The 25,520-nt window shown below is 36.1% G+C and overlaps 2 protein-coding genes across 4 annotated transcripts; both read right to left on the bottom strand.

The window, feature by feature from the left end:
• Positions 1-107: 107 nt before the first annotated feature.
• Positions 108-13,656, bottom strand: LOC127871047 (uncharacterized). Of its 3 annotated transcripts, XM_052413668.1 has the most exons (5): positions 13,561-13,647; positions 12,853-12,929; positions 8,780-8,898; positions 7,380-8,431; positions 108-2,127 (listed from the first exon to the last, which is right to left on the bottom strand). In XM_052413668.1, the coding sequence occupies exons 3-5, from the start codon at positions 8,895-8,897 to the stop codon at positions 1,861-1,863; spliced, it is 1,437 nt and encodes a 478-aa protein (XP_052269628.1). In that variant the 5' UTR covers position 8,898; positions 12,853-12,929; positions 13,561-13,647; the 3' UTR covers positions 108-1,860. The 3 variants fall into 3 exon arrangements, with proteins under 3 accessions (XP_052269628.1, XP_052269627.1, XP_052269625.1); XM_052413667.1 differs by lacking the exon at positions 12,853-12,929 and having other exon boundaries at positions 13,561-13,656; XM_052413665.1 differs by lacking the exons at positions 12,853-12,929; positions 13,561-13,647 and adding an exon at positions 13,020-13,155.
• Positions 13,657-21,388: 7,732 nt separating this feature from the next.
• LOC127873617 (uncharacterized) lies at positions 21,389-24,731 on the bottom strand. Its single transcript, XM_052417494.1, has 2 exons — positions 23,594-24,731; positions 21,389-22,298 (listed from the first exon to the last, which is right to left on the bottom strand). Exons 1-2 carry the CDS (start codon positions 24,492-24,494, stop codon positions 22,168-22,170), a joined length of 1,032 nt encoding a protein of 343 aa, XP_052273454.1. The 5' UTR covers positions 24,495-24,731; the 3' UTR covers positions 21,389-22,167.
• Between the last annotated feature and the right edge of the window lie 789 nt (positions 24,732-25,520).

Genomic DNA, 25,520 nt, shown 5'->3' with positions numbered 1-25,520 from the left:
CATCAAACCTATAATGGTTGTATGTAGCCGTTGTTAAAATCCACAAATACCTTTAACGACTTTTCCTAGTTCCGCCACCTTTTAAAACACCAATTATAGCAGACAAGTTAAGACGCCAGTTGTTTTATTTTTATAATTTTGTACAGTAATACATTAAACATAAAACAGCAACACAGTTATACATCATCATATAATAAGTGACGACACTCGCTTTTTTTTAATTTTTCGTTTAAACGAAGTCTCTAGTATACATCCGGTCTATTCGGAAAGTGTCGTCCTTGATTAACCCGTGAGGACTGCAGCGTCATGCGATAATGGGTCTTATGCAATATGCAGCCAACCCTCTAAGGACTGCAGCGTCATGCCATAATGGGTCTTCGGTCGTAGCGGACTGCAGCGTCTTGCGATAATGGGTCTTCGGCCATATACAGCCAACGTAGCTGCAGACTAGCATGTCAATGTTCAATGCGGTCAGGAGCTACGCCGACTGCTTATGAGACCGCGAATTCTTATGTGACTTAAAAGCGGTAACTCGCGATTGGCTAGCGGTAGGTTTCGCGATTGTTCACTCTGGTCTTTAGCTATACTGCCCGCATATGACATAAAACCTATTTTCGCACGTCATATGATATATTACACGATATGAGCAATGAGAACACTACAATTGAACAGCTGGACCCACCGTATTTTTTCAGAGATTAGCGAGATTATTAAACATTTTAAGCCAATCGATTTTGTTTTCGCTCATTTATTTTTACGGCTTAACACGAAATACATAGGACAGATCGGTTTATTTCTTAATGAAATGCATGCACACTCGTTTATATACCGTTTACGCAAGCCAAGATTATTATAAGTAATGTATCTTGATCGAAATTGTTGTAAATGCATATCACAATTCAGTGAATCGATAACTACACCTTGACAGATATAATTGCGACAACTTTGACGCCGTAATATGATTGCAGCGTTATAATGTAATTTTACTCCATGCAACATTGGACAAATCACACTCCATTATTTGTGGGTTTTTTTCATAGGAACACGCAACAACAGCTGTCTGACTAACAAAAAAAACGCAATTAAGGATTAAACTGATGTAATACTTGACATGATTTTTTTTCATGACAAAAAATGTTCATTACTCAATAAGCTCGATTAGCGCAAGCAACTCAGGAAACAAAAATGCACTAAAGATGTATGAACAGACTAAAATGAATTGTCTTTTTTAAGTAATCATAGGCTATTTTTGTTACAGTTGCTAAATCAGGTGGGTCTATCACAAACAGTGAATCCCGGGCATTTATATCACTTAATTAATGCGTATTATGCAGTACACTTGTATACCTAAAGGATATAAGTAATTATTTCTTCTCCAACAATTATTTAAAAAATCATTGTTTCATAATTTATCTCTTCAAACAAAATGCATTCCCAGCTGAAATAATTTTATGGACATGAAAACAATAGCAATTATTACAAGTAATATGTTGAAATATACACGATGTAACCATACTTCTACTTCGTACTTCCTACAGTCAATTGCATAGACACATAGCACAGACAGGAATGCATAGTATACATAGTATCGGCAGATATGGACATTGTCGAGTCCTTTTCCTGGAAAGAGCCAGTACTTGGTGTCTGTGGAGGAGATAACCCCGAACCCACAAACTCCCGATCGCTAGGCGGACACCTCATCCACTACACCACCGCGACCATTAAAGAGGTTAAATAATATTGTATATTAAGAGTACACACACGAACGTTAAGTCTTTTTGTTAACAAATGTTGACTTAAACAGTTAAAAAATGATCAAATAATATTTTGATTATCGCAAAGACACTTGTATATATCATGTTATCTTTCATTTGGTGGAATATTAGAATAACCGTATATTGAAAAGTCCACACTGTACAAGTCTTTGATCACGTCAACAACATCTTTGCTGACACCATCATACGCTTTTCGTAACGCATTTTCTCGTTGCATTTTACGTTCTTCCGACGACAAAGTATACTTGAATATTTCCGCCAAAATTATATCGGATACTAGTGACGGATCCGAGCTGTTCTGAATGGATTCGAACGTGTCTTGCGGGTACCCTCGGTCCTCGCGAATATAGCCCTGTAGGTCACAATACTAGTATATCAAATAAGTTTCTAATATCATTTATGGAATCCGGATTGTGCCATCTTATAGTCTCGCCCTTCTTTCATCAAGGGCGACACACGACACAAGAAGCGATACACGATATTTTGCCCGACACACGAAGCGACATACGATATTTTACTCCATACACGAAGCGACGAGGGAGAATGTACCAGGAAATATATCCGTTGTGTAGGTAGCCCTAAAGGCGATATAGACGAGTAAATTGTTATTGTTAACATTCGGGATTTTCCGCGCATGCGCACTGACTGGATGGCAAAACACTGGTTACAGTAATGTAATACATGTATACAGGACTATTGTTTAGTGAATAAAACGATAAAATAATCCAAAATAAACATCAAATCTCTTAAATAATAGCGCAATTAAATCATATTTAGTACCAATAATTTTTTATTCATAAATATATTTTCGTCTTCATAAAAATGCGAATAAGTTATTAGCATCAGAGTAAACGTGATCGGAAGACTAAATACTGAAAATACCACAAAATAAAACAAATTAATAAGCCGTATTCTTTCTTATAGTAAGACTTTTATAAATGATATTTAAAAAAATAATGAAACATGTATTTATTTAATCACAATTGGAAGTGGTGTGGATACTGTTTTTGTTCATCAAAGATCGAATGTGTAAGAGGTGCATTTAATCAATTATAAAACAAAGCCCTAAAAAGGCGGAATACATAACAATTGTTAAATTTTATCATTTTCTTTTCCATTGAATGAATTTTCGTTTCGTTTCCATTGAATGACAATATTAATAAGTGTAAGCATACACATGGAAAAAACCTGCATATTGTGCAAATTGAACTGTCTTTGCATGTATATTGAATTTTTTGTGTGATAGGTAGTGACAGATGTAACAATCAACCATTTTATGATAAATAACACTATATATTTAATTTATTTCACGCAAGTACTTTTTATTGCTTGTTTTCATGATGGTGTTTCGTGCACTGCTGAAACGTACAATGTTTACACGTAATTGCCGATTTTATATTTGCCGGTAATCGTTAAAAACAGTAATTGTGTAGCAGTAAAATTGCACAATATTTTAAATTTATAGTTATTAAACACTGTATATAATGATTAAACTGGCTAATATATATACTTAATCCTGCTTATCCATTTCGGACTAATATCTTCATTTTTTATTAAAGCAACTGACATTACGTATTTTGACTTTAAAATTTGGCTTAAATGACTGCTCAATATGCCAAGAGATGACGTGGAGGTATCATAAATTGTGTTTAATGACCATAAAATCATCTGCCACATCACCCCCTGTACGTCGATAATCCAAACTTAGATGGATAATGCAAACTGAAAAAAAATGTCGACAGAAATAAAGACTCCAGTCATTTATTTGTAAGAACACGTTTATTTACGATATAGTTGTGACATAGTAAACGTTTCTGTTTGGTAAAATGTAATTTGCCGGATACAATGCGCTAATAAACACATAACAATTAAAACTAATTACGTCGAAATAAAATGAATATGTTTGAAAATCTGGAAAAAGTAAATGAAACTGTCGACAGTTTTAGGCCAAAAACAATTATAATCGAATGTTTTTAATGTTTTAATGCTTGGACTTATGTATCAACCTTTCATATATGTATGTAAAAAATTTGAATGGCGTAAATGCTCGAAAACGCAATATATTTTTATTTGTTTAGGACAAGAATATACAAATTGGATAATGACCAAACTAGTGTATGGATAATTCCAAACTTATATGTGGAAGTCGATGGATAATGACCAAACTGCAAGATGTCTTTATGTAAAGATCTATGTAAAATGACCACTCTTGTAAAATATTTCGAGATTTATTTAGTTGCTGACAACAAAAGCATTTTAGCACATTGTTAAACAATCATCATAAAACTGACTTTGTTTGCTTTTCAGGTAAAACAGAAGATAATGGAAAACTACAGATGTTATTATTGTACAGAGTCCTTTAAAGCGAGATTGTACGATTTTGTCAAATACTTAATATTTTATATAAAATTTGTAAAAAACTTATTAAACATATATTTCAATTTAAATTAAAATAAAAGTTAAGAAGAACATGTGTCGAAAAATGCGAAATAAGCCAGATATTCAATTCTGAAATCGAAAATGTCTGTACAGTCGAATTCGCCAGCATGTAAATCATGCATGTACGATGTGAATCTAAATTTAGTTTAACGGTTCTTTGTAAATTCCTGCAACGATATCTATTCATACGATACACGAACACTAACTAAAAAGACGAATGCTTCGGTTATTGTAGGAAAATATGTACGGCTCGGCTCGGGGCGCTAATTTGTCTTTGCTGCATTTGATGAAATTCGTCTTCAATGTATAATTTGTCTTGCCTATTTTGTGTTATTGTAACATATTTTATCAATATATTATTATTTAACACATAAAAAAATCGTATAATCTCGCTTTAAATGCATTAAAGAAATACTTATCCATAACACAACGAACCATTACGTATAAAAAATAAAAAATAGAGAACTTACCTTAAATGAAACAACCGGCAAATTAGGTTATCACAAGCTTTCTATGCTAAACCATTAAAAGTCGTTTATTGTCAGTGAGCATGCCAATAGCGGGATACTGTACAATTAACTCGTAAATATTTTACTACTACTTCAAATTTCCCGCGCCGGCGAACATGGTCACGGGGAAAACTTTTTTTATTATTATTAAAAAACATAATTAACAGAAGGTTTTTAATATCTATGTCTGTGTATAGAGAAATCATTTAATATGTTGTGTTCGGTGTGTAAATATATTTCGGAAAATAAAATGCTATACTAGCCGTCGATATGCCCCTTGAATATGTGTGTGCCATTCGATGCAATCTTTCTGACATAATGTATAATGAATCAGATCAGTTATGCTTAAAGCAATATTCGGAACCTCAAATATGGTAACAAATACATGAATCAGCGGGGCAATTGCCACTTTTACATGCAGCTTCAACTCGAATCCCTTTAAATCAAGTGATTCAATAATAAGTAGGGACATTTTTACATTTCTATGCTTTTCATGCTATCCAAAATGACATGGAACACGTGTAATGGCATCTCTGTGTACGTGGAATGCAAATATCGCATGCTTATTTTGCTTCTAATCTCAATTGTATATATATGCAAGTTCCGTTGCAATTAATTTCACTAATAACAAATAAATGAATGTTGATGTTCGTTGAAAGTATTTTTTATATTCCATTATACACATCGTGTGAGTTTTGTGTTATAAATAAGTTGTTTTCAAAGAGTAATATCTAATCTGTGTTTGGAAAACATGTTCAATACATCGCAGTTTGTGAATTATCCATTTTGAGTTTGGTTATTATCCACAGATATTTTCATATAAGTTTGGATTTATCCACGAACTGTTATAACTGCCCTGCAAACACATGAATTTAACACAGAAAAACACTAGGTGTTAAAAAGTAAATTTGTATAGGTCATTCATGATATAATTTGGCATATCTCTGTTACAGTTTCGTTCGCTCTTTTGCCAATTCACGTGTAATTAATTCAACACATAGGTCGCATTTCGTGAAAATTAGCATTTTCCGAAGACAAATTTATAGTTTTTTTACTAGAAAACTATTAAATCAGTGCACAACTCAAAACTCATGTGTGTGTCAGACATTCATTCGTATCGCCCATATTATCCGAATCTCCTGTATCGCGGTCTAATTTCAGTTCGCGACACACGACGCGATACTTGATATTTTTCGCGATACAAGAAGCGACACGCGATACTTGTACTGTTCAAATATCGCTGTAATAATATCGCCTGTCGACTCTCGCTTTTTTAAACGGTGTTTCAGTAATTTTTAACCATTTATTATCAATATGGCTGTCCATGCTTGATGCACATGCTTGATGACGTTTGAAAATTCGAGAGTCAACAGGCGATATTATTACAGCGATAGTTGAACAATACAAATATCGCGCGTCGCTTTGTGTGTCGTGTTTCACGGTCTGAAATTAGACCGCGATACACGAGATTCGGATAATATGGGCGATAATTGAATAATAAAATATCGTGTTTCGCTTCGTGTGTCGCGCAAAATATCGCGTGTCGCTTAGTGTTTCGCGTGTCGCCATTTCAACGCGAGACACGATATTTTGCGCGATACGAAAAGCGACACACGATATTTTGCGCGATACACGAAGCGACACACGATATTTTGCGCGATTCACGAAGCGACACGCGATATTTACCACAATATATCGCCTGTTGCGTTACCTACACACAAGAGCGATATATCCCGGTACATTCTCGCGAATCGCATAGTGTATCGCGCAAAATATCGTGTGTCGCTCCGTGTGTCGTGTGTCGCCCTTGATGAAAGAAGGGCGAGATTATAGATGGCGCTTTCCGGATTCCGTAATAATTCAATGTCAAAGCATCAACTTTAAGCGAATATAAATGCACCTTTTATACAAAGAAACCAACATAACCATACATTTTCTAAAAGATCATTCTAAGCTGAATCGAATAAAGATATACAAAAACAAGAAATGTGTTTGTCAGAAACACTATGTCCCCTTTTGCGCCGCTTTTTTTGATCTTTGACCTTGAAGGATGACCTTGAACTTGACCTTTCACCACTCAAAATGTGCGGCTCCATGAGATACACATGCATGCCAAATATCAAGTTGCTATCTTCAATATTGCAAAAGTATTAATAAAATTAGCGATTTTGGCCACATATATTTGACCTCTGACCTTGAAGGATGACCTTGACCTTTCACCACTCAAAATGTGCAGCTCCATGAGATACATATGCATGCCAAATATCAATATTGCAAAAGTTATTGCAAATGTTAAAGTTTGCGCAAACCAACAAACCAACCAACAGACAGGGCAAAAACAATATGTCCCCCACTATAGTGGGTGGGGGGCATAAAAATAGGTCATGTACAAAGCAAAAAAGACCTCGACACTAATCAAAATCGACTGTTTATGATCAGGTTTTTAGGCCGTTTTCTAGTGGAATGTAACCTGTTTCACAGCAATGCTTTACTACAGTCTCTATTTTAATAATTTTTAAGTGATTAAAAAGTGAACACATATGCTTACCTTATCACTATCTTCAAAATATAAAACCAGAACAACTGTCTTAATTGTACAGTATGCCTTCGAGTAAAATATTATGATTTTCTAAACGATTATTTAGTATAATTTAACCTGAATCTGGAAAGAGCGCCATATCCTCCGAGTGACCTCCAGCCAAGGCATACACCGGCTAATCTCGGCCCCAGAACTCCGCTCTAGAATTGTGGCCACAATCCCTGGCAAGAATGACTGAATCCGCTTGCCATCCAGCGTATGCATGATGAAGTTGTACTTTTCTGACGAGACGTTCAGCTTCTGCAATACGACGCCGATGTCGTTTGTAAATGTTTCTTGTTTTACAATGTACTGAGCGTTAACCTCGCAAGATCCGCAAATAGAATAAATCGGTGCCCAGTGTTGATCTAAAGATTTGCCTACTTTCGCTTCGTTTAAAATCCAGTGGAGAAATTCTTGAAAAGAAACATCAGTTGCGCATAGTGATTTGTTTTGAATGCTTAGGACAGCGTAGTTTGTGTTTAATCTAATGGGCAAGTATGACTTGTCGATGTAAGCCGAGAAAAGCCGAGAATATGGATCACGTGTCGGGAGAATTGTTGCAACTTTGGCACTCTTCACGTACATGAATGAGGAAGAAAATGTGTAGCGACCGGCGTGTAGAGAACTGCGTTTCTTTTCCAAAAGCTTCTTGCCAAAATCGACTCCATTGTCAAGAGTTGTGAATAACAGTGTCCAAAAAGTGGACCCAACTTTTGGCACCTTGCAATATGCGATATTGTAAACCTTGGAATGAAAAAACCGTCCGCGTTCCGTTCCCTTATAAGTTGCGTTGAGTAAAACGTCCTTGAAGCACGTTGTGTTTAAATGCATTGACCTCCGTCCCATATCATGTAATTGACTAACCATAGAAGAATCCTTGCTAATAAGAACAATGTCTTCTGGGTTTGTGTGCGAAAAACCACCCGGCGAGCCGCCAGATGCGGTTGTGGATGGAGTATGTGGCCTCGGGTTCTGAAATATTGCTGGTTGCGGTGACCGGAAATTCCACGGCGGTAGCGAAGCGCCGAGCGTCGGAAGTAGCAAAGACAGAGAAACGGGCGTTGATAAAGTCAAAGTGTTTTTTCCCGGTCGAGGGTCATTATGCTGGTGCAAGTCTCTCGCAACACCTGAAGCAAACAAAACGCTTTATTTCACTTCAGATTCAATACTGAAAGTTGAAAGCAAAACATACATGTTCTTTTTTTAAATGACGCGGATCAACCCGATCACAATCTGAAAATTTTGGCACCGATAAAAGAACATTTACTTCAGGGTCAGCATAGCTAAGAGATAGCGTTCCATTAAGTGAAACCTTAAGTTTTATATATTCCAGCACAATACAAAAATATGTCCTTAAGCATTAACGGTTCTCGCACGGAATTAATTTTATTTTATTTCATTAGACAATTATTCTATACATTAATACCTACTGAATGTAATTAGGTATAGATTACAGTGATACATATAATACATACCCGGGGTAAAATAGAACGCCAGCTGTCTACCGGAAATGACGTAGAAGACCACCAGCAACAACGCACCCCCTGTCAACAGCGATTTCAAATACGGACGCACAACTGTTAGGATTCCCATTCTGTAAAGCAAACATTTCAATGGTTATTGCTTTCACTCTTGTGGTTGAATTCAAATAGTTGGCATTTACCAGATGACAAAACACTAAGACTTATGTACACATGTATATATTTCTCAAATATCATTAATTATATTTTGTATTTTATGTGTATGTGTGTGTGTTTATTAATTTCGGCTGACAACAATAAAATTGGACCTACTTATAACTGCTAAACTCCTACAACGAGCGATTACGTGACCCATAATTATTAATTGTTGTGCTTTTGTTGCGTAATTACGTTATTAATACAGCGATATTATCCAATAATTGAACCCACGAAACAAACGATAACACAATACACATAAACAGCGCTGGTTCCTGTAGATAAAAAGTATAGAATTGTGTTGATTCAATCGTGAGCAGATAAAAAAATACTAATTTCTTATGTAGCTCTTGAAATCGATATCTTTCGAAACTAAACATCTCCTGTTTGAACGTTTGCACAAACGAACATTTGAAGCTATTTTCATAGGTATCAAACCGTCTCTCGAGCATAATGTTTGAAGTCAAATATATTGTACATTGATATTGTATAATCACACTGATAAGGATATTTTGTATGACGTCTTTGTAAATGCTTTATTTATGGTTAAATTATTTATAAACAAGAGATGTGTTTGTCAGAAACACAATGCCCCCTTCTGCGCCGCTTTGATTTTGTTTTTTTGACCTTTGACCTTAAGGATGACCTTGACCTTTCACCACTCAAAATGTGAAGGTCCATGAGATACACATGCATGCCAAATATCAAGTTGCTGTGTAATGAGCATTTTTCGAAACCTAAACGCAGAAACCTAAACGCAAAGTTTGACGGAAAGACAGAGAGACGGACATACGGACAGACGGACGAAAGGTCCGATCACTATATGCCCTCCTTCACGGGCATAAAAATAACTTAAAAATATTAGTTATTTAATCAAGTATAGGGAGAAGTAAGTTTATTAATACATAATATAACTTTAAAATTCCTTATGAAGGTAAATACAAGTATCATCTGACGGCAAAATAAAAAGATTGACGATTGGTCGTAAATGAAATGAGCAATTTGACAACGTCAAACTCAGTATGCAGACTTTCAGAGGGATGAAAATGTGTTTAGTAAAAGTTTCATATCAAACGAACTGCGAAAATTAATTGGGAATATCAATTTTTGTACAGAATAATTAAATATGAATGAAATATTTTCAGCTTCTTTTCAATTTCTTTCATTATTTTGACCAAGTGGATTTAACGTATCTTTCGTACAATATGTGAAGACTTAGATTTGTGAAAAAAAAACGACTTAACGAACATAAATATCCGACGATAATCCTTTCTAAACGCAGCGACAGATGGTGCCGTGACAAACTCAGAGATTTGTTACATTATCAAACGGTGGTGAATAAACATAAACCAGTGTATTCTATATTATAATATTCTATAAATTAATCGTTGTAATTCCATTATAAAACGGTTTAAATTGGAAATACATTTGAATTAAACCTCGAATTCGAAAGGCCAAGCTGTTCAACAGACGTGAACTAGAATGAAAAATTGTCGTTCATTTACATTTCAACACACATGCACAGAACAGGTTAACAACACTAATATGACTAATCAATACATTTTGCAATACCCATGGAAACTATATAATCTAGGGTTCAAAAGTATTTTATTGGGCATACTTTTAATATTTATCTACACACGAAGAAGCGATAAAGTTGATCTTGTCGAAATAAACAGAGTTACATCTCAAAAGAATGTTTCAACTTAAATTAATAATTATTGAAATTGTAAGTTTAAATACAATACATTTACAACAATAAATTTACAAGAAATTTCGTGGTGTTTGTACCGGTCATAAAATATAACTATTCATTAAAAACAAATGTACTATCAACTGATTCTTAACTGTAAATGCTGATATTTTATAGACATGTATGTGTTTAATTGAACAAAATCGGACCAAAGCTCATGTAAGACAATTAAAGCGAATTTCTCAAATATTTTTTATTTAATTTTCGGCAGTAGCAGTACAGACATTTTTGGAAAATAATGATTAACACAACGAAAATTATTGCCTATATGTATTTCCTTTCACATACCGGTAATCATAAGGACTCACACACAATATTTGATCAGTTTTAAACGCTCAATTTAAGTAAACAAATCATAGTGAAGCTTAATGAAATCCAGACCAAAACACTGTTTTATCCATGCGTGCTGCACACCCATATTGCACTACCCCAACTCCTTCACAATTAAATATTCATTTGAATTGCTTATTTGTTAATAATTAAACCGCACCAAGAGTTGAATCATCGCGTGTAACGTACAACAAAAAATAAACACGTACATCGGTTCCTGAGATTGATATCGTGTGTTTCTACGCCCATCTTAATCCGAGCAATACTCCGATCATCTCTGTTTCGTAGAATCTTATTCGCGCCTGTTGGAAGCAATTATAGTATTTTCTCGCCATTCCATGTTCGCGTTAATCGGAGATGTGGAGTGGTACTGATATTGGAGGATTGGTGACTCTGTTGCGCTTTATCAGAACATGCTCCCTGGTATTTACTATTAGAGGATTGGTGACACTGTTGCGCTTTATAAGAATTTTCCCCAATAGTATAAACACGCACAGGCACTTCTCGTGCAACACCTGTATATGCTAATTTCTTAAAATGGCTCAAATTTTTAATTTCGCACACTGTTGTTTGATAATAGTTTCTACGAAAACATATGCAAACCATTCCTCCATGACGCTCTGACTCTCCTTGACTTCTTTGGGTGTGGTCAACCAGTGCTGTACGTCAATGTACCGTCATTCGATTGATCAAAGACGCTCACACATCGACAAAGTTTTCATTGATGTGTATTTTGCTCTTTAAAGCGGGACTGCATGATTTTTATATGTGTTAAATTGTAATATATTGATAAAAAATATGTTACAATAACACAAAATAGGTAAGAACAATTATACATTGAAGACGAATTTCATAAAATGCAGCAAAGACATTTAAGCGGCCCGAGCCGATTGTGACGAAGATATTTCGTACATATTTTCCTACAATAACCGATGCATTCTTCTTTTTTTAGGATCGGAGTTAGTGTTCGTGTGTCGTATGAATAGATATCGTTGCAGGAAATTAAAATAAGCCGTAAAACTAAATCTAGATTCACATCGTACATGCATGATATACATGCTGGCGAATTTGACTATACAGACATTTTCGAATTCAGAGTTAAATATCTGGCTTATTACGCATTGTCGACCCATGTTCTTAACTGTTATTTTAATTTATATTGAAATGTATGTAATTAATATTATTATAATAAGTTTTTTTACACATTTAATATAAATTCATAAATATTAGACGAAATCGTGCAGTCCCGCTTTAAATTTTAACACCAACACTTTCCGAAGTCCAGTAATATTACAATCAACACGATACTAGCGAAACCGTTAATGGGCTTCACCCGTGACAATACGAAATTGTGAAACAACATCCCTGCTTGTGTAGTGTGTACTGGCTTACTTTTACACAAAATTACAACAGACGCTAGTATGTACTATATGGAAAGATGCGTAACGTAGTCATGAAACGTACAGCTATTACACTATGAATGTATATTTTTCAATAACATATAGGCCTGGGGCTTTTCTTTTCAATGTAAATATGAGGAACGTTGTCTGGATATATAAAAAAATTAATTAACCATACGACCACGCCATTAATCCGTTGTTTTAATAAACATAAGGCCAAACAATGAAATTGATATTTTTGTAAATAATGATTATCTCAAATTTTTATTAGATCAGGTTATAACGTAACAGTATGTACCACTTGTATAGTGTTAATTTCTTTAAATTTGCTCAATTTTAAATTTTCGCACATTGTTGTGTGAGAATATTTCATACGAAAAAGCATTTACCATGCAACCATGCCCCTCTGACACGTCTTGCCTTCTTGCGGGTTTGATTAACAAGTGCTCGGAAAATATGTTCGTATCTGGAATCATTTGTTGCATGTGTAATACAACTACTTATCAATCATTAAATAAGCTACATGTATGTATTTGAACACAAACTCGTACCGTACCTGTTACACATCCGTTACACAGAATCACCGTAAACATAAGTAAATATCATTGTGTCATCAAAATTACCCCCTCAAAATTTTATACATTTCCGTGAATAATTGTAAGTGTAAAGACACGACCTTCAACCATTTGTAGCATACGGAACTTGGCATTTAGTTGATATTGTGGGAACCCGATGACATCACTGCATGAATACGTCATCAAAGCTTTTGGTTGCCAAACATATTACTGAGTAACCAAGAATGGGTACCGATACTAATGTATGTAATGTTACATTAAGATTTACTGTTGAATTAATTTAAAATAAAGTAAATAATTGTAGATTGTCATTTTGTGACTTTTTTTTACAGTGATGCTGCTCACGTGAAGATAATTATCCGAATCCTGGATTAAATAAAATAAAATCATTAGAAAATATTAAACTACGATTGTTTTGCTTGTATACTGGTCGTACGGAATATCGGTGTATTGAGGTGTTGTCTTCAAATAAAAAATGAATGGAATAAATGAAATAAAACCCATTCGTTTGTTAATAATTACCCATTTTGTGTCGAAATTAAGTTTTACTATGATATGATTTGAATTTGTATCTTCGGTATTGGCTTCGTTCTACTACGGTCGGAGGCCATTTTTTTTGTTATGAAGAGTACTGCGTATCGGTGTATTCACGGTTAGCTCCCTTTTATATTAGGTAAGAGTGATAGTTTGTTGAACAAAATACATATACTTTAACCTTTTATTTCATGAGTTTGCATATTTTAATGTAAATTAATGCAAATATATGTGTATTATATAAACGTAACAACTACTTTAATCATGAATACACATTTCAACAACAATTTAACAACAATTTTGAAATTTCTAGTTTCCAAGTTTTAACAATGTTATATTGGTTTATGTCTCACAGTGGGGGCAATGAAAAATGCCCCCTCTTCGCACAAATTTTACTGATGTGCAATATTTGAGACGAGTGCGATGGTCACACTTGCTGCACAATCCCCATTGGATAAATTCAAGCTGATAGGTTGACCTTTCTTGGGCTCGACATTTGCACACGCAAAAAGGTCTACTTCTGACAAACCTTCACAAGCACTCTCGCTTTCTGTTCCCTCCATGTTATCCTTGTGATTTGTACCAGACGTACATGGTAAGGGTGACAAACTCGGCGTGGAATTTGAGTTCCCTTTGTAGGTCTTCTGGAAGTATCATCTGAAGTCATGAACTTTTGTTTTGTTGGGGACACGATGTTAACGTGGATTGACAGAGGATGTTTCCTTTTTTCTCAGACTTTGTTGATGCATTTTTTTTTAATTTCCAAAAAGTGTCCATGTTCAGCTGTTGACAGATTTTCTTTGTAAAAAGTTGCAGGTGAAGTCTTGTCGGCTGTTAATTTTAATGATTGAAGAGGATATTAAAAGAATGTGCAAATGAACTCAACAATCCCTTGTGCTCTATAAATCTTTTGAATCTGGTGATATACCTGAAGCCTGGAAACTTGCTCATTTAACTACACTATATAAGAACAAAGGAGACAACATAAACAGAATGAACTAACTACAGACCAATTTTGTTAACGTATATACCCTGTAAATTGTGTGAAAATGACCTTTTTAGTCCTCTACAGTACGTGTTTCGAAGTAAACGCAGTTGCGTACTACAATTATTGGACGTAGTTGATGATTTATATAGATTTCTTGATAGTGGCAAACAAATTGACATGATCTATTTGGATACTCAAAAAGCATTCGATAGTGTTCCGCATAGGCGTTTGATCAAGAAGCTTGAATCTTACGGCATACGGGGAGAAGTGTTAAAATTGATTGAGAATTTCTTATCGGACAGGAACAGCGTGAAGTTCTCAATGGCGAAACATCTGACTGGCAAAACGTTACTTCCGGCATTCCCAGGCGACAGTGCTTGGACCAGTTTTGTTTGTAATAAATATTAATGATACCGGACCAAGTTATCAACCTATTAAAATGTTTGCCGACGACACGAAGATTTATACTGCAGTTGATTCAGAAAATGACCAAATTTCTTTGCAAGAAGATCTCTACAATCTATGTGAATGAAGTAATGAATGGTTAATGAAATTTAATATAACAAAGTATAAATGCATCCAGTATGGAAACGTGAACAATCACTTTAACTACAAAATGAAGGACAACAATAACACTACATTTGAACTACCTTTTGAAAGTGAAAAATACGATTTGGGGATACTGTTTCAACAAAAGCTCAAAATCGATACACACATCACAACCAAATCCAACAATGTAAATCGCTTGCTTGGAATGATTAAACATACATTTACATTAATGGACAAAGATTTATTTCGGTGTATATACAGTATAATGAAGTGAAACTCCAGCCGCTGGAGCAGTATTCAATTCCTATTATAAACAAGTCATAAATTCGCTCAATATTGCACTACGGTTCACCAGTATGGAACCCAACATCAAAGAAAATGAGCGAAGTCTTAGAAAATGTTCAAAGACGTAGCACGAAAATAGTTCCAGGCATATGAAGAAAGATTAAAACTGTTAAACCTACCAACCCTATATTACAGACGAAAACGTTTTGACATTATTCAGCACATGAAAAATCGTACATGGTTAAGAAAAGGTGGACATTTACAAACTCTTAACTTTCAACGACAACATCACCAGAATTCATATATATATATCAGATTGTTAAAGGTCGGTGAAATAAATCGCTCCTTTTAAACTCATACCCAAACCGGTGTATAAATGACTGGAACATATTGCCAGAAGATAATGTTCTGAGTAACTCCATTAACATATTTAAAAGTAAACTCGATAAATTGTGGTATCCGGAAAGATTCTCTCTGGAAGAAGTTTATAAAGTCCCGGAAGCGGTATCAGAAAATTGAGGTATACATGAGGGATTATAACAAGCTAGGTATCTAGCTTTCAACATCTAAAAGATCTTCGTAAGTATTCGTAAGTAAGTATAGAGAGTAGATGCCGGTTTTTGAAAAAGATGAGATGAGGTTGTTTGGTGAAATGCTTTTGTTGTACGCTTTGCTTGATATGGAGGCAACATAATATGTGTTTACGTGTTAACCTGCCTCATGTATGCCTAGTAGGCGTTCTTGAAAGGTCCGTAACATCCTACACCCAGAGGCTGGGTGACATTAGACGTGTGTGTGGGGAGAACACAAACACAATGTTATTTTGTTTACCCCATTGAGCCAGTGTGAGATTCAGGTAGGACTTATGCCCATCAAAGACAATCATCACAGGTTCCGGACCATTGCATGGCACATGCTGCTTAAAATGATTTTTCCGGTAGTGCAGGCACACATCAGAGTTAGACCAGCCAGATTCCGTTACCGTCCCAGCGGACCCCGGGCTGGAGCCATCCAAGAGGTCATCTCTCCGACGTTGACCTTGGAAGATGTAGAATGGGGGTAAGCTTACTCCTGCAGCACTGCCACCAGCTATGATGGTGACATTTTTAGCTCTGGTTGACGTAACTGAGTTAACGTTTTGCCCTTTCCAGGGTTGTGTTACATAATCAAGACGGTTCTTCAATGTTCCACATGTTTTGAGGCCTATCAGTGCTGGTAGTTGCTTCAAGGACTTTATTCAGCTTAGAAAAATAAGATTCTTTTATTTCAGCTGAAGTGCATTTGGTCCTGGCCATGGACAGTGTTTGGGTCAGAATGATACTTGGGCTGCGACATTGAAACCCATTGTTCCATGAAGGCACAAATTCAAGATCAGTTGTTTTGTTTCTTCTCAAGGCTTATCCCTTATGGCAAAGTCAGTGACCAGTCTCAGAAACTCTCGCATAGAATAGCCGTACCCTATCTTGCTTATGTAATCCACATGACTTACCAGTTGGGCCTCCTCCGCTGTATGATCCCCCGCCATCGGCGGAGGGATTTTGTTTTGGCGTTGTCCGTCCGTCTTTCCGTCCGTCCGGAGCCATATCTTGGAAGTGCTTTGGCGGATTTCATTGAAACTGGGTATGAGTATATATATGGATAAGGGGATGATGCTCGCCAAATGGCACTGTAAATCTTCTGTTAATAAAGAGTTATGGCCCTTTGTATCTTGAAAAAAATATTTTTTTGTGTATACTGTTTTCTTAAATAACCCATCCAAACTAAAGCGCGCATTCCATCACTTACCCTCCCAAACATGCGTATTACAACTTCCGTTTTCAGACTTAAGTGAGCGATCGAAGTCGACCCTAGTTTACAGTAAAGATGGTAAAGTTTTACGGCAAACGAAGTTAAATTCCTTGTCTCTATTATAGATAATAGCATATACAAAATAAAAAATAAATAAAAATATGGGCTTCCATCCTGAGCTTAGAACCAGTAGAAAACATGTGTTTATTGCGTGGGAATTTCAGCCGAATAAACATCTTAATGTGACTTGAACACTAACACGTGGGTGTAAAATAGCATGAACCCAAACGACCATACTCGCAATAATCACGCACCAATGACTGAATTTTGACTACTACTCTAGTAGTGCTATTATTACTGCTTCAGCTACTTCTACTACTACAACAACTACTTCTACTGCCAATGCTTGCGGTGCTGGTGCTGCTACTCCAATGCTTCTGCTACTATTACTTCTACTACTTCTACTACTACAAATATTACTGCCACTACTACCAGTCCCACTACCACTACCACTATAACCAGTCTACTACCACTACCGCTACTACCATCAATACTACTACTACTACTACTGCTACTACTACTAGTACTACTACTACTACTACTACTACTACTACTACTACTACTACTACTACTACAACTACTACTACTACTACTACTACTACTGCTATTTCTGCTGCTTCTGCTGCTGCTGCTACTACTGCTGCCGCTGCTAATGCTTCTGCTGCTACTGATGCTGCTGCTGCTACTCCTACTGCCGCTACTGCTGCTTCTGCTACTGCTGCTGCTGCTGCTACTGCTTCTACTGCAGCTACTACTACTATTACAACAACTACAACTACTGCTACTGTTGGTAGTGCTGCAACTGATACTACACTGCTACTGCTACTATTACTACTCCTGATCCTGCTACTACTACAACTTCTACTACCACTACCACCAGTCCCACTACCACTACCACTACTATCAGTCTCAATTCCACTTCCGCTACTACTACTACTACTACTACTACTACTACTTCTACTACTACTACTACTACCACTACTACTACTACTACCACTACTACTACTACTACTACTACTACTACTACTACTACTACTACTACTACTACTACTACTACTACTACTACTATAACTACTACTACTACTACTACTACTTCTACTACTACTACTTCTACTACAACACTACTACTACAACAACTACTACTGCTACTATCAGTACTGCTACTACTACTACTACTGCTGCTACTGCTGCTACTTCTGCTACTACTGCTACTACTGCTACTCCTACTACTGCTGCTACTGCTCTTACTGCTGCTATTGCTGCTGCTGCTACTGATGCTGATGCTGCTGCTACTGCTGCTGCTGCTAATGCTGCTAATGCTGCTACTGCTGCTGCTGCTACTGATGCTGCTGCTACTGCTGCTGCTGCTGCTGCCACTCCTGATGCCGCTTCTGCTGCTACTTCTGCTGCTGCTACTGCTTCTTCTGCAGCTACTACTACTATTACAACAACTACAACTACTGCTACTGTTGGTAGTGCTGCAACTGCTACTACACTGCTACTGCTACTATTACTACTCCTGATCCTGCTACTACTACAGCTTCTACTACCACTACCACCAGTCCCACTACCACTACCACTACTACCAGTCACACTACCACTACCACTACCGCTACTACTACTACTACTACTACAACAACTACTACGTCTACTACTACTACTACTGCTACTACTACTACTACTACTACTACTACTACTACTACTACTACTACTACTACTATTACTACTACTACTACTACTACTTCTACTACTACTACTACTACTACTACTACTTCTACTATTACTACAACCACTACTACTGCTATTACTGCTACTACTAATACTGCTACTACTACTACTACTACAGCTGCTACTGCTGCTACTGCTGCAGTTGCTGCTGATGATGGTGATACTGATGCTGCTGCTAATGCTACTACTGCTTCTACTGCAGCTACTTCTACTACTACAACAACTACTACTACTGCTACTGCGGCTGCTGATACTGCTGCTTCTGCTTCTACTACAGCTACTACTACAACTACTAAGACTGCTACTGCCGCTACTGCTGATACTGTTACTGTTGCTAGTATTGCTACTAATGCTGCTGTTACTGCTTCTACTGCAGCTACAACTACTACTAATAAAACAACTACTAAAACTGTTACTACTGCTGCTGCTGCTACTGCTGCTGCTGCTACTGCTGCTGCTGCTACTCCTGCTGCTGATACTGATGCTGCTGCTAATGCTGCTACTGCAGCTACTACTACTTCAACAACTACTGCTACTGCTACTGCTGCTGCTGCTACTGATGCTGCTGCTTCTGCTGCTTCTGCTTCTACTGCATCTACTACTACTACTTCAACAACTACTAATACTGCTACTGCTGCTGATACTGCTCCTGTTGCTGCTGATACTGCTACTGCTGCTGCTACTGCTGCTGCTATTGCTGCTGCTGCTGCTACTGTTGCTGCTGCTACTGCTGCTGATACTGCTGCTACTGTTGCTACTGCTGCTGCTGTTATTACAGCTACTAAATGCCGCTATTTTAACTTAAGCTGAAAAAGTTACTATAACACCTTGCTTGCAGATGAAAAAATTACTCCCACACCGGTCGACACACGACATTTTCTCGACGCTCTCTCGACGCTCTCTCGACGCATGACAAATCAGTCGACAGTCCATCTTGACTGACGACTGATTTTTCGCGCGTCGTATTGAGCGTAGAGAGAATGTCGTGTGTCGACCTAGTGTTTTTAGGTCGACAGGCGACATTCTCGCGATATATCATATTGACTGTCGACTGATTTGTCGTGCGTCGAGAGAATGTCGAGTGTCGCGCTCGAACGTCGACACACGATATTCTCGCTACATTCTCGCGACATTCTCTCGACGCTCAATACGACGCGCGATAAATCAGTCGACAGTCAAGATTATCTGCGATTTTTTTTTCTCTAAAACCCAGCGCGATATGCGACACTCAAATATTGATTGTCGCATGATAGTCGCGCGTCGTATTGAGCGTCGAGAGAATGTCGCGAGAATGTCGTGTGTCGACCTCAAAGGTCGACACGCGACACTCAACTTGGCCCTATCCGGATTCCGTAATGTGATAAAAAAAGATCTGACACTCGTTGTCATATCGTACCATATGTTTACTAAACTTGTCCAGGAAATTCGTTAGTAAGCTCGACAAAGGCTCGCTTACTAACAAAATTCCTGAACTCGTTTAATAAAATATGGTATGATATGACAACTCGTGCCAGATCCTATATTTATTCATGTAAAGCTTTGCTAGGACGGCCGCCGATTTGAAATGTTTCATCCAACACAATAACAGGATGAGTCTGCGATATTTGTGTTACTTCGTTGTCTTATTTACAGTTTTTTAATTGTGGAAACTGTGATAAAATATCTAAAATTGTATTTTTTAAGTCTGTAAGCAAGTCTATTAAATTATTAAATGCACGAGGATACATAATCTTGGCACTACAAAAGGCCGTGCAAAGTTAATCATGAGCTTGATTATGATTCTGTAAATGACCGTACGTTCACGATTACGATTTATTTATATGACAAAGACATGATTTTACGATAGTTTCGATAATATATTATTACAAGTAGAGCTATATCATTTATTACGATAAATTTCGCATTAAAACTATCCTGCTGTCCCGTTATCGTCATCGTACTGTCCGTGAGTTAATCGTAATTCATCTCCGGAACCTCCGTACAATATGCAATAAATCGTTATCTGATCTTACAACGCTCATGAGACCATGTGGTTGAGTTATTATTATCCAACGATATAAGCAGAGACAAGTGTGTCATCTTGGTTACGTCAAATCTAAGTTGAGTTGATGAGTTATTATATATCCCCTCAATGGTTAGAGTCCTCTTTGTGTATATGGCGCCCTACTACATTTACCAATACCTTTTAAAGCCATTTGTTTAAATCGCTTGCCTGCATGATGGGCAAAACTGTGAGTGAGTTTTGACGTCTGACAATCAGTTTTATGTATATGTGATGTGTCGGTATACGCTTCGTAGCAACACCGACATTCGTTAATCCGGACCAGAAAAATATACAGTTAAAAGTAAATGCTTGGTAATCATAATACATGTAATTACTTTATTGGAAACACAGTCCAAAATATAACTTTGGGTAGGTACACAGGCCAAACTTAAGCTTGCGAGTATAAGGATGCATAAAATAATACGATCATGCAGAAAAGAATTATTAGTTCAATGAACGAATACAAACATGTATTATTTAGACCATATATAAGCGATTCTAACACGGCACGTGACTTGTTTTCTATAGACAAAGAAGGAAATCAAGCGTGGGTTATTCTGCAATAACTTATGGGCGGAGCTTAATGTTTCGAAAATAGTTCCGAATAAATAAAGAAAATATTGCAGTAAAATGCACGTGCTAAACCCCGCTCTAAAAGAATTGTAATAAATGTAGCATGTATATAAGTGTAATGAAACAACAAATTGTATATTTGATGATTATTGGCATGACCACGCCAACAAAGAATATTATTTGTTAGGAAACGTAATTCAGAAAACGTTTATAGCATGTCAGCTTTTCAGTGGCATCAATAAACGTGACGTCATTAAGTTTCTACGATTGTTGTTTTCAATGAAAGTGATGTCATTTGCAAAATATTTGTAAATGAAAACGACGTCATATGTTTGTACAATTCAATGACGTCACTAAATAGTGAACTTTGTACTAAGAAGGGCGGGGTATTGAAAAATATAGTTCACGTCCTAAAACTTGAACCAAATCAATTAGAATCGTGTTAGAATCGAAATAATATTTTTCTATGATGGTTTGTTGTCGAATAACCCACAGTAAGTTGTATAGATGCGTGTTATCAAATCACTCGTGCTTCGCACTCGTGATTTAATTCCTACGCATCTATACTCCTTACTGTTGGTTATTTAAGAAATAATATTTTTCTATCATGGTTTGTTGTCGAATAACCCACAGTAAGGAGTATAGATGCGTAGGAATTAAAGTCCGTCACATAGATCATCTTCCCATCAGGACTCACCCCAACACCTACAACTAAATGAGGAATACAACATACACAATCTGGCCAGAAACATTGAATATTAGTATTTCTTTCTAAATAGTATTAGCGTAAGCTCACTTATTCTCATATCAATAGTTAGCAAACAGTGATCGATCAAATGTATAACCTTTAAATGGAAAAATACCTGAAATAAACAATAGGAAAATATTTATTTAAAAAACTTAATCAACTCTAAAAGAGTACTACGACTTTATAGTCCGAGAGCCCACGGGTGTTTATTGCAAGTTTTGAGGCCAAGATTTTTTTTTGTATATTCGAAAAGGGTATTTTATATCCTTCCAGAAAACCCATTTCTTAAGTGTCACAGCCGTATATATCTATGATTTTTTTTGGTAAAATCACTCAAAATTGAAAGTTTTTCTGCTGATTTCTGGAATAATTATATAAATACACATTTTCAGTCATGCGAATTAACCCAGGGTTTCCGATTTGGGGTTTTAAAATAGGTATCAGAGACCTTTTCAATAATTTAGTGAAAAAAATATAATTTTCCATGTTTTTTTGTTTTTTTTTAAAGTTAAAAACCACAAAAATTCTCATATTTTTAGCCGAATTTGCCCATTTTTCAATTTTTAATTCTGCAAATTCTTTTTACAAAGTTAACAATTTCCAACATATTTGTCTAATTAGTGTTTTAAAAACACACATATGGCCTCCTTAATTATTCCAGAAATCAGCAGAAAAACTTTCGATTTGAGTGATTTTACCAAAAAAATCATAGATATATACGGCTGTGACACTTAAGAAATGGGTTTTCTGGAAGGATATAAAATACCATTTTCAAATATACAAAAAAAAATCTTGGCCTCAAAACTTGCAATAAACACCCGTGGGCTCTCGGACTATTATAACATTATAGACTTAAGCCAGTTATTCTTTTTATATAATATCAGAAATTTTGAAAAATTGGGACCGCATGTGATGCTTAGTGTGTTAAGCTTCTTTTGTTGTAAACAACATTATTAGTACATAACTCATTAATGTCATGATTGAGATATTTTGATAATTGAAATACCTGTCAAACTATTTTAATTTATCGGAAATGACGTTTCGGAACAGGACTAGAGTGCATGATTTCAATTAATGTCATTGTAACCCTTATAGAACATTAAAGTCGGTCCTTCACCATGTGCCTGCCCTATGTAATTAACAGCCGTATTGATACAATCTACGCTCAGATCTCATCTTTATCAAGTTCATGCATATGTAAACACAAAGTGCAAAGCATACCTGAAAAAAGGAAAATAATAATGTACTCATATATCACCTCGGAATCGTCCAGTACTATCTTCGTATAACTTCTTAACTAACCGTCCGTCCATTGTGTATTCGTACAACGCAGTACCGGAAGTCACAAACACTTCTGCATCGACATGCGCAATTCCATAACAGACATGATTCATTTTTAGAACCTGTTTGCGTATAATCTTTCCGCCATCTACCCGTAAGAAATGAATCCCGTTAAGAGCATCAGCTTCATACTTGCTAACAGTCACCGCCATTTCGAAGGAGGAAATGCTACACATGGACCACGGATTAGTAGGAAGCTGAATTTGATCAATCACCTTGTACGCCTGATTAAGGAGTTGCACACAATTATTGTAAAAGTCAGCAATGACGAGATCCCCGTTAGAAGTCGTACATATACCCGTAATCTTACATGGGGATTTATCAGTAGCTGTTCGAACATTATATTCTGACTTGTCCTCGATGCTGACAATCTTGCTTGGATCAACGTTATGTTGTGGATCGCGTACGATGATTTTCCCAAGATCAGTGCAGTCTGCATGACATTGAATCAATTCACGGTTAGGCTGGAATTTAATATCAGTTCCATCATTCTTGATCATGCTTTTTAGGAGTGAATCTGCTGCAGCAGTTTGATCAATACATTTTCTTAACGTAATAAACGTTCGTTCAGGTAACATATTGTCTTTGAGCTTAGCGCCATATATCTTTAACTTTGAAATACATTCTAAGCATCGCTTGGTGTCATCTTCAATGGAATTATTTAAGCGCTCGTGAATTGATTCCAATTCCCTTATGGTGTTTTGCTGAAGTCGGTCAAGATTCTCATTGATCTGTCGACGTTCATCAAGTATTTCTTCACAAATTTGTTCGTAAGAAGCTTTAAGTGAATTCATGTTATCTTTTCCTCTGTCCATCATATCCTTTAAACGCTTCTGCGATTTTTCTATTACTTTCGTCACTTGGCCATGGTCTATACGTTGTGAGTTTGATTTGGCCTGTTCAGCCAATGTAAACACCTTACTGCATTGCCTGAAATGCAAATGTGCGTTAAACGGAACATATGGGTGTAGATTATTCTGATTATTCTATGTCGAGTCTTACGTCATGCTGATAATGTTGATGTTAATTAATGGCGATAATGGTGATGATGAAGATGTTGGTGGTGGGGATTGTTGAACATGATTATAAGGGCGATGGAGACGATGTTGTTTTTTTAAATAGCAATAACGATAAAAATAAATATTTAAATACTAACAACAATAATAATATTGATGATATAATAATGATAATAATACTAATACCACTTATAATAATAGAAATGATAATCATAATAGCATATAATTATAGTATTTTTAATATAACAATTATTATCATTATTAGTAGTAGTATTTTTGTTATAACAGTCGTTGTTTTCATTATTTTGGGAATGGGGGCCGTATTGGGGAAAAGCATCGTTTTGACTAAAATTTGTAAACTAGTGTTGTTGATTTTTTGCTAACAAACACTTTAAAATTAAGAAGAAAATTGATTTAAATATTATATTTACTAAGGTTCAACTTATAACGCTGGATTTACATTTAATTAAATATTGAAACATATTTATTAAAATGTGTTTTTGTGTGGAAACCTTCGTAGGGATTTTTATGACCCTTTTTGGACAAGTATATACTTTGTTCCATTGCGAATGGTTGATCCTTACGGACCCTAATTTGAACGGGAAGAAATGTTTTTATTTTCCTATATAGTTATAAGTTAGAGAAATAAGTGTTGGTAGAAGTGTTGGTATAAGTAGTAAAAGAAGAAGTAGTAAAAGTAATTAAAGAAGTAGTAGTAGTAAAAGTAGTAGTAGTAGTAGTAGTAGTAGTAGAAGTAGTAGAAGTAGTAGTAGTAGTAGTAGTAGTAGTAGTAGTAGTGGTAGTGGTAATAGAAGTAGTAGTAGTAGT

This window comes from Dreissena polymorpha, chromosome 3 (assembly GCF_020536995.1).
Source record: "Dreissena polymorpha isolate Duluth1 chromosome 3, UMN_Dpol_1.0, whole genome shotgun sequence".
NCBI classification, from domain to species: Eukaryota; Metazoa; Mollusca; class Bivalvia; order Myida; family Dreissenidae; genus Dreissena; species Dreissena polymorpha.
This window is presented reverse-complemented; position numbering and strand designations above follow the sequence as displayed.